The 20,695-nt window shown below is 43.5% G+C and overlaps 1 protein-coding gene across 7 annotated transcripts in view; it reads right to left on the minus strand.

The window, feature by feature from the left end:
* The window catches only part of ZMIZ1 (zinc finger MIZ-type containing 1), a 430,629-nt gene that overhangs the window by 269,795 nt on the left and 140,139 nt on the right, over window positions 1-20,695 (minus strand). For all 7 annotated transcript variants that reach the window (XM_051982018.1, XM_051982017.1, XM_051982019.1 and 4 more), the window contains exon 3: window positions 232-315. Coding sequence is in view for 4 of the 7 variants with exons in the window: in XM_051982020.1 (XP_051837980.1) it covers window positions 232-315 (84 nt within the window). In the remaining 3 variants the exon portion in view is untranslated. The remainder of the gene's footprint in view (window positions 1-231; window positions 316-20,695) is intronic.

Below are 20,695 nucleotides of genomic sequence, written 5' to 3' on the forward strand. Positions count from 1 at the left end.
TCAGATTTATTCTCTCTCTCTCTCTCTCTCTCTCTCTCTCTCTCTCTCTCTCTCTCTCTCTCTCTCTCTCTCTCTCTCTCTCTCTCTATCGTGTCAAGAATGGGTATTTCCTCTGAAGTTGGCAGAGGCAGCCACTCTGAATGTACGTGGCTAGACTAAAGCAACATCCATTAACATCCTTTTAACCCCCTATTCCTTAAGCTAGGATTCACAGCATCTCTCTCTTCCTACCTCAGTGATTCCCAAATCGCCGGTACCCCAACGGCAGCCAATCCGCAGCTCCGGTCCTGGGTCGTTCACAGGAGCTCCATCATCCTAGAACAAGAAAAGGATAGGATCAGCTTAACTGTACTTCTCTCCCTGGGGATGATCGAGTGCTTTCAATCAGCAAATGCTCTTGTCTCTCCTGGCACCCACTGCCCAATTTCTTCACAATAATAACTGGCGTTTATAAAGAGCTTTAAAGTTTATAAAGCATTTTACAAAGACTATCTCATTTGATCTATACAACTACCCTATGAATAATAATAGCCCACACACATATATGAATTTTGTATATGGGTATAAGTATGGGGGGTGTGTGAGGGTATATACATGTATACACTCACAAAATTTATGGTTTGTAAAACATTTTGCATACTATCTCATCTTCACAACATCCTGTGAAGAGTAATAACAGTCCATGAACATATGAAAAATACTTTCTATCTATATCTTTGCACATGTGTGTTTTATATAAACATATGTGTATTTTATACATACATATATATGTTTTATATACACATATATACACAAAGCTTTGTGGTTTATAAAACATATAACACTCTCATTTGATCCTCACAATTACTCAGTGAAAAATAATAATTACTATTATAATGACAACCCACATTTATATATGATTTTTATTCTATCATTCAATCCTCACGACAACCCTGGGAAGCAGATACAAAAAGCCCGCCAGAGGGGTTCCAGATTCCAAATGCAGCACTCTCTCTGCATCCCATCTCTTCTGTCCATCAAACTCCGGAGATTAAGTGGAGGAGCAATAACCATGAGGCTCTCCGGCCTAAGTCCTGCCACTTTCCAGGAGACAGTGTGAAACCAGACCTCAGAACATTATGCAATGTCCCTGGAGGCCAGCCCAGTGGAGGCCCCAAGGAGAATATTGAACACATATCCATCCAGCAAGCTTCAGAGAAATGGAACTGGCCAAGTACTTAATCAATCAATCAATAAGCATTTATTAAGTGACTACTATGTGCCAAATACTGCTTCTGCAAAGGTAAGAATGAAAGTCCCAACAAGGCGCTGTGATCATAAAGCATATACTTATATACGGACCTATTCAAAGTCTGAAAAGTACTTTACATCCTATTATTTAATTATAATTTGTGATCATCCTAATATTAAATCTGGTCCCCACAAGAACCCCTAATAATTATATCACCCTGTCTCATATTACACATAGGTACAAAGCTAGAACTGAAGGCCCTTTGCCCATGGGGCCCTAGAGCTTCAATAAGTAGCCAGCTTTCAAAATTAGTTGACTGTCTTCTTCAGGTTTTGCTAGTTTGAGTTTTGTTTTTTAAAATTTCTCCTGGTTCACAAACCCAGCTTAGTTTATGCTCCCTTTGGGAGCTGGGCAACCCAGTGTCTAAGATTCCCTGGAAATGAGAGGATTTGGGGATTGAATGGGCCGTCCAATCCCAGCTGGTTAGAAGTTAAGGGAAGAAAGTGAGGGCTCAAAAAGGCCTTCAAGTATCTCCTATATTCATGGAGCCCAGCAGGTGCCCTGCACTCCCTCTCCCCTTGCCCACAGCCCTGAGGGATTCTGAGCACTAAAGTCAGGACCCGGGAGGGTGGCAGGTGGTGGGGAGCCCCATGGGGGGCGGGTGGGCACATGCGATCCAATGAGTCAGGAAGACTCAGCAGGGGTTTCTAGCGTGGGAGGAGAAAATTCAAAAGAGCAGGAGGGCTGGTTCAGGTTATACAAGGCAACTGCCTGCCCAGCTGAGTAGCCATCTGGACAGTTGACTGGGGAACAAAAGAGAGACTTTCTTCCTGGCTCCCACGGAGAACGGGGGAGAGAAGAGGGGGGCAGGTGCGAGTGTGTGCACATGCCCAAACAAGAGGCACAAGCCTCCCCTCGCTCAGCCCTGGGCACCGGCGTCCCAGCAGCCCGCCGGGGGACGAGCTGTGCTGGGGAGGTGGAGAGTGAAGCACTTCGGTGTCTCAGGTGCTCGCTAAAAACAAAAGTCCCACAGAGATCTGGGAGGGACGGAGGACGGGGCCAGAGGCCCATCTGGACAGCAGGCAGCAGGCTCAGGGGGCGATGACGTCCTCCCAGACAGGACTGAGCTCTGGGGGAGAAAGGATGCTCTGAAGGGGCCTGGCCCTGGTGAGCAGGAAGAAATACTGACTCAGATCAGGTTCTTTAAACCTGGCACTGAAAGACAGACTCCCCCAGCCCCAGCAGGCCCGCCTAGCCTTCTTTTCCCCTTGTTCTCAGCCTCCCTGTCCCTCAGCATCATGGTTTCTCCCAGGATGGAGGCCCTTCTCTCCTTTACATCTATCCAAACCCACCATGAGAGAGGCTAGTCGCTATAATTTCACCCATACAAGGAACTCCCAGGTGAGGAAAGCCCATCTACTAATGCAGATCCAGCCCCCTTCTCTGCCTGCAACTTCAGTCTTATCCTCAAAGGCTGAAGGGGTCCCTGCCTGGGACCCCAAAGCCAGTCTATATCAGAGACAAGCCAGATCTTCCTGATTTCAGGGGCTCTCTGCCTCTCAGGTAGCACTCCTCCCCATGACAACAGAGATGATGCTAGCTAATTTGGACAGCCATTTAAGAGTTGCAAAACAATGCCTCATTTGATTCTCGCAATAAGCCTGTGAGATAAATGCTGTTATTATTCTCATTCTTCAGATGAGAAAATTTGAGGCTAAAAGGTTTTGACTTGTCCAAAGTCTCCCAACTCGAAAGGGAGGGGGTAACACAGCCGGCGAATCCAATCTCTGAAATCTTCCTTCCTCCCCTCCCAGCCCACAAAGAGCCTTCACCGTCCCACGGCGCCATTATGGACATCCTCCACTCGGCATCCCTTCACATATAACGGGCATCGTTAGGGGTCCTGAGGGCAGAGAAACATGGCAAATGGTAAAAAGCCTTGAGGAGCTCAGGGGGCCATGAAAGGGCGGTTGCCAGAAGGAACAGAATTGATGACTATGAACTTATCCAAACCCTGGGAGCACATGAGCAGCCAGGATAGGCTCAAAGGTGTTGGGAGAGGCTGTCAGAAGGGAAGGAAAGATGCCCCCAAATTCTATGGTTGGTGATAAAATATTTAAAAGGACCAAAAGAAAGACATGCTATCCTCTCACCACTGGGAGGACAGACACTGAAATTCTACCATGCAAATACTCTGTCCCAGCCCTGCCAAATCCTCACCATCCCCGTCACATGTCACACTCACTCCTGTCTCTGCTAAGGAAGGGGGAAGAGAAGGCAAGGAAACTCGGAAAGCTTTAGAGCGGTTATTGGGGGGAAAATGCCGGGGAATCTCCAAGAAATATATAACAAGGCTTCCCAAATCTCTCACCATATCTAGAGTATAAGTTTTTGGAGGGGACACCTTGGCTTTCATATTTTTTTTTATTCCTCCGTGCTCAGTATGTTACTGAGTGCATAGGAGAAGGCCCCAAATACTTGTTGAAGGAATGCACTGTGAGGTTCTCCAAAACCTTGGGGCAAACCCTGTGCTAGTCATCCTGGGCTAGGCTGACTCTCACCTCCCTAGCCAGGCTGACCTTCACCTCCCCAGCCAGGCTGACCTTCACCTCCCCAGCCAGGCTAACTCTCATCTCCCCAGCCAGGCTGACCCTCCTCTCCCCAGCCAGGCTGACCCTCCTCTCCCCAGCTAAGCTAACCCTCACCGGCCATCACTGCGGGACAGGGAAGGGGTTTGTTTTCTCAGCAGTTTTGATCACTATAGAACTCTGTCATTTCCTCAGCTGGGACCAAGTTATTTCCCCAGACCCTGGAGTCATTAAATACTTGGACATTTTACAAGGTAACATAATAAATATATAAATACAACAGACATAATTATGGCTGTGTGGCTGACACGTTTCTCCCCTGTCCCCTTGACCTGGGGAGGGTATCAGAAGGAGGTGGAAAAACAAAGTTTCAGAAGACACTAGAGCCCAGGAAGCACAGACAGAGTACTGATCTGAAGGGGCAGATGAATATCACCCTTATAATATAATAATTTTTATTAACCGTGCTAGGAACCCTAAAGCAGAACCCAAGAAAGGAAGCTGAGAGAAATCAAAGCCCAGAGCTCAGAGAAAACCTCTAAATCATTTTGCAGACATGTAGATGATGGGATCAAAGGATGATAATATACAATAATGGAATGGAAAATAGGCTTTGGAGCCAGAGAATCAGGTTCAACTCTCAGTGTGACCTAGTTCCCATTTAACCTTTCTGGGCCTCAATTTCCCCATCTGTAAAGCAAGAGAACCAGACGAGATCGCCTCTGAGGTTTCTTCCAGTTCTAGATCCAAGGTACTTTTCTAAGGGTCTTTCCAGGAAAGGCCTCTCTTCAGTTCTCACTTCTGCTATACAACTTCCCACAGCTTTCTTTCATAAGGGAAATCTGTCACTCTGCACAATTTTGAAAAATCAAACCTTTTACTGAAGGACTTTTCCTGCTTTGTGACCCAAGAGACATTAAGAATCCATTCATTCAATGGGTACTGATGGAACCCCACAGCATGTCAGAAACTGTGATGGATATAGGATGTCCAGGACAAGTTCTTGTCATCAATGACTTAATCTCTGATCTTTAGTAAGTTGTTTCTCCCTACACCACATCTAAACATAGGCACGTCTCTCCCCTTCCGTCCCTTTCTCCCTCCCCTCACTCTGTCCTTCATCAACTTAGTCCCACACATAATTTCCTTCATTGTGGAGGAAAAATATAAAACTGAAGATCACTAAATTTGCAGATAGGTGGAGCCTTCCCTCATTGCCCACAGGGTACAGGGGAGATGGTACAGTCTTTCACCTGTTTTTGGCTCATGTTTAAACATGACAGAATGAATGAGCCAAACATAGTGGAGTTAAAGGACTTTTTTCTTGCCTTCTTTTAAAAACTTAGCCTTTTCTTCTTCCAAAACCCTTCTCATCAGGAGAGATGACAGTCAGCTAGCCAATCGACATGGTTCTCATGGTCTTATTTTTCTTGAATCCTGGCATCACATGAGTTCTAGTTCTAGTTTTAGTTCCAACTTCTCCAATGATTTATTTTGTAACTTTGTTCAAGTCACTTAAGAGTTTTGAACTTATATAACATATATATGCACATATATATATGTTATATAAACTTAATAGTTTGCATTGGGAACAAAAATGCCTTCCCTGTTTATTTTATGAAGCTATTGGGAGGTTTCAAAAAAAACCCCAAAAAATTATTTTGTAACATATGGAATGTAGAAGCATAGGGATTAAAATTATATGATATCTAGTCATTCACACCAAAAAAACAAAGTGGATGAAAACATGGATTTCCCAGAGTATGACAGTCAGCCAAATGGGCAGTTCATTGAGTTGGTCCATCAACATCAATATATCTTGGGTAAATACAGACAATGAAATTGAACCTTGAATCAAACATAAAAAGGAAATGGACTGAGATGCATTTGAGAAATTTGTTAGTTTTTTAAAGTTTCCAAACTGCTTGCTGCCTCAGAAACCCATCTCTATTTAATATCGGTTTTCTGCCAGTGATACTATACGGATGAGAATCATAGGGCAGTGAAAAGCCACATGGTGGGTGTATGCAGGCTGCAGCACATTGGCGATGAGCTGCCACTGAGCTGTGGTGTAAAAGACATCAGCGATACACAAAACTAAAAAAAGAAGGTGGCCTGGTTATTTATTTAGCAAACAGATTGACTGACCAAGTGTGACACTGGTATCCCTGAGGAAATAAAATAGCAAAAGTAAGGTCTCCAGGATGTCAGGAGAGTTCTCGGAGGAGCAGTTATAGGACAGCATGGAGGAGAATTGTATAGGATAAGATGGCAATAAAGGAGACTCATTATGCAGCCACATAATGGAGGGAATATCCACAAGGAAGAAATTCAGATCCACTCAAGTATCACCCAAAGAAAGGAAGTCCAGGAAGAATTTTAGCTGAAATGGGAGGGAAAGGCAGGAACGGAGCTGAGTTGGGGACAGATAAGATGAAGCTAAAAACCACCTCTTTGTTCCTCCAGACGGGCAGCTTGTTGTCCGCAGGGGAGTCCCATCTCCTAGCAGCTTTGACTTCCTTCCATTGCCAGCCAGCTCTCGCAGGGATGGCAATAATTCAGAAGAGTATGAGGGCATCTTTCCATCCCAACTATGGCGCACTAAGTGCCCTGAGTAACCAGGGCAGACTTTCCTCGATTTGGGCAAATAAAAGGGGGCTCGAGACATATTTTTGTTTATTTCACAATGTCAGGAACTAATATTTGCAAACTACTCAGTGAAGTGACTGGTATACAGTATGTACTTTAAAAATGCTTGCTCCCTCCCCTCCTCCTCATGTATGTCCAAATAGCCTTAGAGAACAAATCTTACAATGGTTTAAAATATAGGATCATACCCTGTGACCATTTACCTCAGCAGAAAGAGCAGGAACTAGGTGGGAGTCAAAGGACCCAGGTCTTAGCTCTGGTGTGTGATGCTGGGTAAATTACTTTTGGCTCACCAAAGCTATTTCCTCATCTGTACAATGGAGTTAATGATCTATCTATTAAGCACCTAACTTCAAATCTGGCCTGAGACACTTAACACGAACTAGCTGTGTTACCCTGAACAAGTCACTTAACCCCAATTATCTTACAAAAGAGATGGACAGACAATGGGATTTAAAATTGGTTTTGGAGAGCATAAATCCAAAATATCATCACACATACCCCCCAGAATAATGAAGACAACCTGGATGAATTCTACGAACCAATATCAGAGATCGATATAAAATCAACCACAGATCAAGATCATCTACAAAGATATTACACACACACACACATACTCTACCCATATACTTATTTAAAATAACCACAAACAACTGGACCTGTGATTTTGTACTTCTATTCTATCTGTGTAGACCAGCATCATCTCAGCTGCTTATACCCACATACAGTTACTTGGATCAATGGGAATTTAAGTGACCTATCCACTGTATATCAGAGGCAGGACATGAAACCAGCTCTTCCTCCAAGAACAGTTATTTAAATCAGCACTGCCGTTTCTAGAAAGGAAACATCAACCAAACAGCTGTTGGAATCCAATGATCATTCCCCTCGTACTTCCACATCCAAGTCCATTCTCCTCTATGTGTTATGATCCACTATTAGGATGTGAGCAAGGACTATCCCGCACTCTCAGCACCTAGCACGTGCCTAAAATACAGTAAGGACTCACTAAATGCTTTTTCATTCATTCCCGGGCTCTTTCCACTATGATACGCCACTTTAAGGCACATAGTCAGCCCTTTTGATTGCTAAGGAGTGCCAGTTATGGAATGAGGCTTGCCTTCCATGATGAGGACGGGGAGAGTTCTGTGCTCCAACTCCATCAAACCAAGGAAGAGAGCAAACGCGGAGAAGGCAAACTTGTTCACCCAATTGAGGCTGTCAGAAGAAGGGAGCTCCTCCTTGAGCTTGAAAGAAGTAAATTTACTTTTCACAGAAGGGAGTAAACATCTGGAACTTGTTAAACCCCAAGAGGTGGTACAGGCTGAAGGGTCAAAGAAGGGTTTAAAGAAATTCTTGCATGACAGAGCCGTAACCAGTTATAAAGAGAAGTGGGGGCCAGATGCCTGATGGGGGTCAGTTCCAACCCTTCCAAGACATCTCTGGGTATTCCTCATCAGAGACAGAATCTCGGATGGGAGAAATGATAGGAAGTGACACAGGAAGATGTAACCTGAGTACTCAGAAAAATGCCTTCCCACCCCCTAACAAAAGCAGAACCCAGAGAAAGCTATGATCTAAGGAGAAAAAGAAATGATATTTCCTCTCCACAATCATAAAATGCGTTATCTTGGTTGTAAAGCTCAGACTTGGCCAAGGTCATGCAGTCGAGTCAGTCGCAAATTAAGGAGCAGAATTAGCTTTCTTGCCAAAGAAAAACCCCAGAGTCGTTCTTTACTGAGCTCTTCTATCAGTGAGTTCCTGAGTCCTTGGCAGCTTGGCCAAGAATTGTTACAAGTGAGGCCTTTCCTCGAAGCACATCCTTCCCAAACACTTGAGATCCAATCCTCACCAGGCCATTAAAATATCAAAGGCGGAAAGCTGGGCCGGATTTCAGGGAGGTGGCTTCAGACTAGGAGACCATGAGCCTGGGAGAAAGGGAGAAGCTCCTCTGTCTCTTATTCTAACTCAGATTTGATCCCTATAGCTACTGAGTAGTCACAGAAGCTTCCCAAGACTCAGCTGCCTTCTATCTCAAAATGGATGGACACGCTATGGTAGGGAGGATGTGTCTAATTTTTTGGGGGGGAGGTAAAGAAGTGAGGGGGAAATGGTGGTCACAGACATGATAATGGCCCACCCATCTTTGGTCTGACCAATGAAAACTAATTTAGGAATAGGATTAAGAAAAATTAACGAAGAGACTCAAAACAATAATGGCTACTCTAAATCAAGATCAGAAACGTAGTCTTGTCAGCCTTCACCATCAGCTCTTCCTGACTTATTTCCCATGATGTTTTGATGGAGCTAGCAGGAATGTGGGGAGGATGGGGCTGAAGAGTAGTCAACCTTGTAAAATACAATCACTTCACCTTCCTTCCTTTCCTCCTATCCAACAGGGCATTCTAGGGACACATGCCAGGTAATCCGATTCCAGGAAGACATCTCTCTCCCTTCCCATGAACCAGGGCATCCAGGGAACTGTGTCTGTAAATAAAGGCAGGGTCTTATGGACACGGGGAGGGGGTGCGGAGGAAGAGAAATACAGCCCTCAACCCCCAGCCATTAAATATTTACATAAGAATAAAACGTTTCATTAATTATAAACAGATATAATTGGCGGCTATTTTCTTTAAATTTCTCCATCAAAGCTCGAGATTTGTAGCACTTTGAACTGTGAGACATCAGTAATTGTGAATGAATATTTTAAATCGGCCTGGGATCTCTGTACAGCAGCATACACCAAATGAACTAAGAAACTGCTCATGTGTGGACATTGCTAATGGAGCTTTTCTTCCTTTTGCGGAGACAGATGGCTGTCTTGACACTGAATATTTCTGGAGAGGCACAAGGGTGCCTCAAACTCCTCGCGGGAGAATACCTGAACACCAAAGGCAATGTGGAGTCCCAGACTGGGAGCTAAAGGGACTTGGGGGGGAGGGAGATCATCTGGTCTAATCCATTATTTTATAGATAAGGAAGGTGGGCCCGGAGCAATCAATTTCAATCCAATTCAATTCCATAAACATTTACTGAGTGACTACTGTGTGCCCGGTTAGAAGAATGAACACAAATATTTAGGAGGATGGTTATTCAGGTCATTCTGGGCCAACCGCTGGAGATACAAAAAGGCCAAAGACAGGACTGCCCTTAAAGAGCTTACAATCCAATAAGGGAGATAACATGCAAACAAATTGTGTGTGTGTGTATGTGTGTGTGTGTGTGTGTGTGTGTGTGTAATTACACACATATACAGAAAGAGACAATCAGAGTTACAGAGATAGTAGATACAGAGATAAAGGATAAAGAGGAAATAATTAAAAGAGAGAAAGCCCTAAAATTGACTTGTCCAAGGTCACATGGGTATTAAGTAGATGAACTTGAATTTGAACCCAGCTCCTTTGATCCTAAATCCAATATGGGAGAGAAGAATTCATTCATGTAGAAATGCCATCTAAGAAGTCATAAAAATTATCCCTCCCTAGGACAGATCTCATGGGACCTTGAACCCTTCAAAGAACAGTAAGAAAAACATAGAGGACAAACAAGAACAATTGAGTTTTTCAGCCTATGATGAGAAGGTTGGACTAGATAATTTCTACAGTCTCTGCTAGTTTTATCTAACATTTTATGGTCCATTGGTTCTCTAAAAGATGAGCAGATTTTTGCATCTCATTCCATCTCCAACCTATCTCCCAGTCCTTAAAATAGTAATAATCATAACAATACCTCAGATTATATTCTTTTTTTTGTTAAAGTATATGTTAAATCCAATATATGTATACATATTTATACAGTTATCTTGCTGCACAAGAAAAATCGGATCAAGAAGGAAAAAAAAAGGGGGGGGGCAGCTAGATGGTGCAGTGGACAGAGCACCAGCCCTGAAGTCAGGAGGACCTGAGTTCAAATCTAGTCTCACTTAACACTTTCTAGCTGTGTGACCCTGGGCAAGTCACTTAACCCCAATTGCCTTAGCAAAAAAACACCCCCCCCAAAAAAAAACTGAGAAAGAAAAACAAAATCCAAGCAAACAACAACAGAGTGAAAATGCTATGTTGTAGTCCACCTCAGATTATATTCTTGCAACTCCTACAGATGTACTTTTGTTGGTTTTACCCTAATCGCCCACCTAATTCCAAACACCTCTTTGCTTCTTGCTTGGAAATTCCCCCCCTGGAAATCTTAATGTCTGCCATTCAGACAGCAGCAGCATCTGGAAGAAGCCATAGAACAGTGTGGAATCTGGCTGGGATGAAAAACAAATTGCCCGGAGCCCACGGCAGGCCCCTTATGCCCAACAGTAAATGTGGCCCCAGAGAAACAGTTTCCTGATTCTACATGGCTTTCCTTAAACCCGCAGATCCCCCAAACCCACACCACAGCCCTTCTGGAGGGATCTGAGAATGAGAGAAATTCCTGCCTCGGAGACACACAAACACATCTCCTTAAATGACCCTGAGAACAAACCTCGAATTCTTTGCTTGGAACTCCTTCCGTGGCCTGGTTAAAAGAATGAACACAAATATTTATGAGGATGGTTACTCAGGTCTTCCTGACAGCAAACCCCCCAATCTCCCAGAATTCTTGGAATAGGTTCCTTCTGACTTGGGTTTTAGGCTCACACTAACTCGGATGAGCAGAGGAAGAAGCTTAGGTTAGAAGAAGGGGACAGGAGCGTGGTGGGTGAATCTGGGTTACAGATGGGTGGGTGGACTTCAGTTTGAGACAGCAACAACAAAAACGATGGCTGATACTAAATGGTACTTGAGTTTTACACACATTACATCATTTGACCTTTTCAAATGAGCCTGTGGTAGATGCTATTCTTAGATCCATTTTACAGATCAGGAGCTAAAGCTCAGCTAGATTGAGTGACTTTATCTACCATCACAAAGATAGTATCTGAGGGGGGACTGGAAGCAAGGTCTTTGTTGCTCTTCAAGGGTAGCCTTCTAGGCTATGATGGAAATATGGCTTCTGGAGGCCCCACTTCTGGGCAGGGGATGACAACTCTCACACTTTGGATGCTAATCTCACCTACATCCTCCTATGTGAAAATCATAATGGGCCACAGAAAAGGTCAAGACTTAGTCAAAAGACCAGGGTGGGAATCTTGGGTCTGATGCTGTGTTTCCATAAATAAATTACTTAAATTCCCATGATCCTCAGTTTCCTCCTCTCTAAAAATGGGAATGAATCTCATGGTCCCTTACTGAAGCTCTATAGGTCCAATCTTGGAAACGAAGCAATAACTAAGAACATTCTCTATGATTTCATTATGGTTCTGGCCCCCACCCAAGTTCTCTCTCTCATAAACTGGCTCATTTTACTTCTTCCCTAAGGATGATACTCCATTCCTGAAAACAACTGAGGCTTCCAATCATATTTAAACAAAGGTTATCAATTCAATATAATCCCACCATCCCAATCCTTTAAGCAAATCAAAAGGAAAACAAATCTTAACTGCAAACATTGTCCTTAAAAAAATTCTTATGACAGCATCAATTTCCTAGGACTCTACTATAGTGAACCTATGTTTTTTATTAAATTATCAATTAAATTATTTATATATAATTATATATTATAATATATTAATTATATATAATATTTATATATAAATTAATTAACCATTAACTTATTAAGTTATTAATTAAGATTATTATTAATTTTTAAATTTTAATTTTATTAATTATTATTATTAAAGAACTCAATTCTTTATTCAAACTGTTTTGTCACTCCTACAGCAATGGGAAAGTCTCACCCACCAGTCAACCGCAGACACACTGAGTGTAAGGGTATGGTATCAGTGACATCCACAGCTAGGTATGGGCAAACTTTGGACAGTCTCCAAGCACAGAGTTTTTAGGGTCCGTTCCTAGATGGTTTCTCACCCCAATGTATTGGCTATCTCTCAGCTTGGCTTTCCATCCTCAGCCTGATTCCAGTCCTCCAGCCCAACCCTAGCCTCCAGTTTTTTTTCACACTTTCAATTTAGACATCCTTCCCTCCCTTGGCTCCAGTCCACAGGAAAGTTTGAGGGGGCTGGATGGAAAAAACATGTGCCCCATCTTGTTGGCTCCTCCTTAGGGAAGGAGGTAGACTCATCAGAGGCATATTCCTGAGGGGAAATAGCTGCATCTGAGCAAGGGATTCAGGAGAGAAGTGGGGAGGAGAAACTTGAAATCACAAAAGTTTTAAGAAAATAAAAGGTAAAGATCTTAGCTACCAGCCTTTAACCTAAGTCTTGCTTATGGGGGAGTAAACAATACTCCTGATAATCTGACATCCTGACTTGGCTCTGTCTCCATGCAGTGGACCATTTTCTCCCCAAAGGCCCCAGTTTACTATCTTTCTATAATATATCTTCAGCCCATACTATACTAGGAAATGGGAGTCTTTTCCTGCCAGGATCTTACCTGCTACAGTAATCATGAACATATTCTCTTGACTCTCTCTTCTTCTCATGGAAGGGCAAGGAAAAGGAGGAGTGAATATTGTTGATTTCCCAGCATGGCCTGATATATAGATAACAGCCTTCCTTGTGGGGTCATTGGAAGAAAAGCTTTTATGCACCTTCAGTCCCTCTAGAAATATGAATTATTATCCTCCCACCAACCTCTACAGTTCTCAAAGTATGGTCTAGAGAATCCCTGGGGATCTCTGAAACTCTTTTAGAGGGTCTACAAATTCAAAAATAGTTTTTATTTCCAATATGGTAAATGTCTATAAATATGATCCAGATAAACAAAAACACTTTGGAGAGATCCTCAATACTTTTTAATAGGATAAAGAGACTGAAAACAAAAGTTTGAGAACCACTGCATATAAACAGCTAACAGGAGACCGGCAAACCTAACTCTCAAACTCCACGAGAGCGGGAACTTTTACCTTTCTTTGTATCCCTGGGGCTTAGCATGGTGCCTTAAATGTTGACTGACTGGTTAGAGACTTGTTACTGGTACAAAGTGAATCAACACTATTCTAATGAGATTAACCCCGCAAATTCCAACTGCCTAGGTGGAAGGCCAGGCTAAAGTAGTGATATGTCTGAATTGTTTAACACTTTCCAGACGAGCTTCTAAGTGGAATTAGCCTGCTAGTAGTCCTTAGGGGACCTGCTTTAATGAACAGATATAATGATATAATCAGCATAGTAATTTTTTACATGTTATTGGATGCTTCTTAGAACAGGGACTGGAGCTTTTCAGCACGGGAACGCGAAGGCATACTGTGAGCTATAACTCCATCTGTCTCTCATTTACCATTCCCCCAAAAAACCAAACCCCCAAATCTGCAGAGCTGTCAACCACATTAGCTCCCCTAACAAGAGCGTAGTTTCTTGAGGTCAACTCCCCTGGCCCATCTAGAGTGCCCCGACAAGGTGCCGCTTGCTTAGGGACTCCCTCCAAGTTCTTCACTTTCTCCTCCACCGTTGAATGAAACCGTTGTCTCCATTCCATTAAATTATTAGCTAATTAGCCCTGACGAGGGCGAACAGCGTGGTTTTGCTGGCAGACTGTGAAAAGAAAGCTTCGGCGAGGAAGATCAATGACATTCCTGTCTGGCTCACACAGAGAGGATTTCTGGCTGAGATGTGCACTTGAGTCACAGCTATGGAAAGACTGGACAGTCTGGGTGAAGGATCGATACAGGAGATGAAATGGTCCAGGGCGACCACTTTAGTACTACGGCAAACGTGACTGGGGAAAAGGACCAGGCAGGTTTCAGAAACTCCATCACTGACCCTTCTGGAGTATCTTCCATGGGACTGAGCTAGGAGAAAAGACCCAAAGTATTTCATGGTGTATGAATTCAAGGGGATACAGAGAAGAGAGGACGGCGTGGGAGATGGGAGATGGGCATTGTAGGGTGGTCAGGAGAGTGCTGGGCTGAATCAGGAGGTGGGTTTTAGTCCTGGCAATAACCAACTGGCTGTTTGGGCAAATTACATGCCCACTCTGGACCAATTGGATTGAATGATGCTGAAAGGTCCTTATTCCTCTGTAGTCTGTGAACATATGAAGGGGAGTGATATAAAAGGGAGGCAGGAGACAGGAGTCTATTCAAACAGAAATTGATTAAATATCTGCTATGTGCTGGACACTGTACTAGGCACTAAGGGCCCAAAGGCAAACAAAATAGTTCCTGCCCTTAAAGGGCTTATATTCCATCTGGGAAAACAATAGGTATAAAGAGAAGTTAAAAAAAAAGTTTTGGTGGGCAGTGGAGGGGGTGAAGGGATTTGAAGTGAGCCTTAGAGAAGGTTAGGGATTCTAAAAATTGGAGCTGAGAGAAGGGTTCAATGACTTGAGTAGGATCACACAGTTAGCAAGCATCTGAGACAGATCTGAACTCAGCTTTCCTGACTCCAGCCCATTTTACAGATGAAGGAGCTGAGGCAAACAGAATTAGTGGCTTGCTTAGAGTCACACACCCAGTTGGTATCTGAGTTAGACCAGATCTGAACTAAGGAAGATGAGTCTCCTGGAGTCCAGGCTCAGTATTCTAATCCTGTGATACCTAGCCACCCAGCAACAATAGCTGGAGGCAACAAATCATGCAATTTCTTCAACAAGGGAGAGACAACATGGTCAGGCTTCTGCTACAGGAGAGGGAACTTGGCAGCTGGGAGGAGGGTGAATCAGGGGAGGAAGAGTTAAGGGGAGGGGAGATCAATCAGGAGGCTCTTTCAGAAGTCCGCCAGTCAGTCTTTCAGTTCATACTTTGAACACTTGAGTGGTATCAGTCACTAGGTCAGAAGCTAGGAATAGAAAGCCCAAAATGAAACAGTTAACTGCCTACAAGGAGCTTCTGTTCTCTCGAGGAGGAGAGAGCACACAAAGGTGAGCAATGACCAAGACTTGAAGTATGTCACCTGGAAAGTTAGATGGGGGTGGGGTGATAGAACCCTTCAACACTTGAACACCTCGTTCAACTCTTCCCTTCCCAAGGTAGGAGAGGCAGGAGAAAGGGAGTAATAAAATAGTATGTATAGTCACACTATACTGAGGGAATGCTGCTGTGTAAATCTTCCCCTCCACCCGCCCGAGGCAATTGGGGTTAAGTGACTTTCCCAGGGTCACACAGCCAGGAAGTATTAAGTGTCTGAGGCCAGATTTGAACTCAGGTCCTCCTGACTTCAGGGCTGGTGCTCTATCCACTGCGCCAATTAGCTGCCCCGTGTAAATCTTTATGTATTAATATCCTTAAATTTATATAAAAAAACTCACCTTAATTCTGTTTTCTACATCAAAGGAATTAGCCTGGGTTGATCTCTAAGGTATCATTCTATGAATCTCGACATCAAAATTCTCAGACTGGCTTTTAGTCCATACTTTTTTGAACTCATTAACTTTTAACTCCCCAACTACCTTTATTATCCCACCCATCCCAAGTTTTCTCATAATGACCTATCATGAATAATGTCCCCCAACCAAAACCGTATCCCCTATAGTAGCCATACCGGGCTCATTCCTGACATCTATACCTTCATGAATGCTATTCTTTTTTTTTTCCTCAAATGTCCCTTTCTCTGTCCCCTTCACCTCTGCAAATTCAACCTAATCTTCAAGATGAGCTCGCTCACTTCCTCCAGGGCCTTCTCTACCCACTCTGGACTTTCTCTTCTTCCTCTTGTGCCTCCCAGTTTAGCATTAATTACTTAAAAAAAATTATCTCCCCTCAGTCTCTTCCCATCCCCAATTCTCAAACTATAAGCTTCTGAAGATATTATTAAAAATACTTTTTCTGATTCCTCTCAATTTCTACCAGCGATGTTAACACAGAAGATTTCCAATAAACATTGACTTACACACACACACACACACACACACACACAACAAGAACTGAAAACAAAAACCAATGAACAAACTCCAGGTTTAAAGATAGGTTTGAAGGAAAGTAACTAGAGAGCCCCATCTGCACCTGCATTTAGCAGCCTATATACGGCATGGTCTCGGGGCAGAGAACTGGAACCAGTACCAGAGAATCTCAGTTCCAATGCCAGCTCTGCCCTCGGAGAAGTCACGTTACCCCTTCTCACCAGTAAAATGAGATGGTTGGCCTGGATCCATTCAGACACTACCAGCCTGGGCTGAGTTACAGGTTTTGGAACCCTGGGATCAGAGATAGGAAGACCTGAATTCAAATTCAGACTCAGATAATAACTGTGTATGACCTGGTAAATCACTGCCTTAGTCTTACTTTTAAAATTTATAATAATAGCACCTACTTTCAAGGGTTATGGTGAAAATAAAAAGATTATATTTATAAAGTACTTTGCAAGCCTTCAAGTGATATATAAATAATAGTTATTTTTTTAAATTAAGTAATCAGAGTGTAGACTGGCTCTGTCTCATCTGTTCCCAGGACCTTCCTCTGGCTTCCTAAGCCTAGAGCTAGACTCTTCATTTAATACCTCATTCTAGGGCTCCTCACTTGGTCTGAAAGCTCCGAGGAGACAGGCAGGCCATGAGCTCCACAGGGAATCTCAAGTCGGGTGGGGTTCCTGGTGACTTTTGGACTCTGTAAGTGATTAACACCCGTGTCAATACAGGTCACCCTCACCCAGCTGAGCAAAGAGATAAAAGCGCATAGAATTCTCCAGAAAGCACCTCCAAGATTATCTGCCCTAGTCCCGTAGCCCAGCTTCAACAGGTGCGCTTTTTACTGTATGAATTACTCCCCACTGATCCTTCCTTAAAGGTTCTCTTGCAAATCTGCGCTAAGGGAGGCAGTAGTGGAAAGAATGATGAATTTGCAATCATAGAACACGATCAGATGATTCAGATGATCAGAGGGCCCTCAGAGGCCAATATCCTCACTTTATAAATGGGGAAAGCAAAGCCCAGAGAGATTAAGTTACTGTTTCATAGTAGTAAGTGTCAGGATTTGAAACCAGGTCTTCTGATGTCAGAATCAGCATTTTTTTCCTGCTCTCTCATACTGGTTCAAATTAATCCTGCTTCAGAAATCATTTCCCCTCAGTGCCTTTTCTCTCATTTATAAAAAGGATCTTGCCCCACCCCTCGGTGGGCTGCACCATGTAATTATGGGACTTGCCATGGTGGTTCTGGCTTGGCTTTTTTTGTGCCAAACAGGTCTCTCCAGGTAACTTCTAAACTCCTCAAGGACAGGGAGTGTGTGTGTGTGTGTGTGTGTGTGTGTGTGCACGCGTGTGCTACAGAGAGACACAGAGAGCGGGAGAAGGAAAAGGAGGGAGAGAGGAAGGGAAGGACTAGAGAAGGAGGGAGGAAGGGAGGAAAGAGTGAAAGGAGGGGAGGAGAAAGAGACAGAGACAGACAGGGAGGTAGACAGAGAGAGAGGGGAAAAGGGAGGAAAGAAGAGAGAAAGTGGGCAAAGAGAGAGAAGGAAAAAGGGAGGGAAAAAGAGAGAAGGGGGAGAGAGAAAGGGAGGAAAGAGAAAAGAGGCAGGAGAAAGAAAGAAAGATGGAGGAGGGAAAAAGGAGGGAGGGAAGGAGGGAGAAAAAAGAGAGAGAGGGAAGGAGGGAAAGAGAGAAAGGAGGGGGAGAAAGACAGAGACAGATGGACAGATAGAAACAGAGAGAGAGGGAAGGAGGAAGGAAGAGAAAGAGAGAAGAAGAAGAAGAAGAAGAAGGAGGAGGAGGAGGAGGAGGAGGAGGAGGAGAAAAAGAAAGAAGAAGAAGAAGAAGAAGAAGAAGAAGAAGAAAGAAGGAAGAAGAAGAAGAAGAAGAAGAAGAAGAAGAAGAAGAAAGAAGGAAGAAGAAGAAGAAGAAGAAGAAGAAGAAGAAGAAAGAAGGAAGAAGAAGAAGAAGAAGAAAGAAGGAAGAAGAAGAAGAAGAAAGAAGGAAGAAGAAGAAGAAACAAGGAGGAAGTAGAAGAAGAAGAAATCCTGTTTAAAAAGGCAGAGGCTTGAACTGATTCTATCACTAACTTGCTGTTTGACCCTAGACTGGTCACCCATTTTTGTGGGCTGATCTCAGTTTTCCTCATCTATGAAAAGGAACCAGGCTGGGAAGCACCACAAGTCTTTTCCAGTTCTAAATTTCCATACGTTAGACTTCTTTAGGAAACTCCACAGTGCCAGGCACTGAGAAGGTTTTCACAATGCCCATCATGGGCACCCTCACTGGTCTAAACTATCCTTCCCAGTCCCTGGCTGAGAAAGGGGAGAAGCGAGCACTCCTTCCCTTGCAGCCTGCATTTCCCAGGCTGCTCTCTGGGTATACAAGGCCCCTTTATTCCTAGTCCTACTCAGACATGCTGACCACCAGGCCTGCCCCCTGCCAACCCTCTGTCCGGTCCCAGCGGCCCGGCCAATGTCCTGGGAAAGGAGTGTGACTTTGTGCCATTGAGCCGGTATGTGCGGACGCAGGGAGGGACCTCGGTTACCTCACGGGACAAAAAGTACTGGGGGAGAGGAGGGCTGGTTGGGACCTGAGTAACAAAGCCTTGCGGCTAGTTTCCCTCCCTAACCTGACCTTTTCTTTCCAAACCGGCGTGGGAGTTTTCCTTCCAGGAGATTTGCACAGACCGCTCCCTGTGAGCACTGGAATCCCTACCTGCCCTCCTTGGGTCTGCCTTCAACTTTCTTCATGCTTAGCTAATCTCCAAGTTATCAGCTCTTTCCATCTTCAAACAAATCCTCTTATTTTCTCCATGTAAACTTCACATGTCTCCCATTTCTATCCGGGTAGAATATAAACTCCCTGAGGGCCAGCACTGCTCTTAGGACAGCGCCTAGCCCCTAACATGTGATTAGGAAGTCTTTGCTGAATTGAATTACACTCCCTGACAAGGGAAGCTAGAGAAGGGGAAAGCCGTTCATAATAATAACAATAATAGCTAATATTTATAGAACATTTTAGGGTTTTCAAGGAGTTTAGATAAGTTAGATAAGTGATACTCCCTCATCTGATGTCTAATTACCACTAAACTTTCTTCCTCTGAACTAGGAGCTTTTAAGGATTTGTTGAACTTAATTATATATGTGTTGTGAGCATGTATATATAGATATATATATACATATACACACACATTCACACACATTATATATATATATATATATATGTTGTATGTATACACATATAAAATCATATATACACATCCTATCTTATTTGATACATTCAGAAGCATTATTCCGAGGAGGGGTCCATAGCTTTTACCAGATTGCCAAAGGAAATCATGACATAAGTCAAGAAGCTCTTCTCTAATATATTAATAATAAATGATTAATTAATAAAAAAAAGTGATTGTGAAAATAATAACTAGAATTTACATAGTGCTTTAAGGTTCCCAAGGCATCACATTCAACCCTCCCAGAAATCCTGCTGCTATCTGTTGATAATTGTAAAATTCATAATAAAAAAGGAAAATTAAAGAAAAAAAAAGAACCTTTTCTCTAAATAGAAAATATGTTCATTTCCTGTGCCCTGTCCCCCAGCTCAGAAAACTGTCTCAAGTTTCAGAGAATAGGATGTTCTAACCAGAAGTTAGTCAATTGAAGTCAGAATCTCTTTCCCCTGGTATCTTCTAATTAATGAGTTCAACTTAAACAAGGGCATAGAAAATGGCAGAAAGAATGTTTTTTGCCATTCTTCCCCACACCTGGCTTTCATAATTACAGGATTCTTACCTGGGTGAGATCTTACAGGTTTTCTTGGGTAGAATCGGGACTCCTGACAACTTCTCCATGGAAAGAGTGGGAGTCAAATTCAGATCGCCCTCCCCCATCTTCCCAGATTGTCGTGATAGCTTCCCATCCCCGGTCAGTCCCCAGACCCTGAGGGCAGAATTGGACAGCTCTGCCAGCCCTAAGACCATAGGTGCGTTTTTTGAGGGGAGAAGGGAAGAGGAGGAAGGAGAAGGGGAACTAGGCAGATGTGCATAGTCAACACCTTTTTATTATTTTTCCTTAAGTTCTAAATAACAATGACCAAAGTTGGCCCTTCTCTCAGGGGACGGGGTGTGGGGGAGGAAAGTGAGAAGGGGAGAGCTGTCTGGCAACTATGCAATTCAGATTAGAAAATGCTGATGCTACATCTGTCTCATGAGTAGTTAAAAATAACCACCCCTCATCCCTTCCATGTATCTTTATCTTCCCCCACACCCCTTCCAAGGGCACTACTGGGCAGGGCACCACCCTTGTTTGTCCCGATGCCCCTGCCCTCAGCACCAAAGCCACAGTTCCTCCTGCCCAGAACCCGGGGGGTAAGCTCTGTTTTCACTGACAGCATTCCCCTCAG

The sequence above is a fragment of the Antechinus flavipes genome, chromosome 2 (assembly GCF_016432865.1).
Source record: "Antechinus flavipes isolate AdamAnt ecotype Samford, QLD, Australia chromosome 2, AdamAnt_v2, whole genome shotgun sequence".
NCBI lineage: Eukaryota > Metazoa > Chordata > Mammalia > Dasyuromorphia > Dasyuridae > Antechinus > Antechinus flavipes.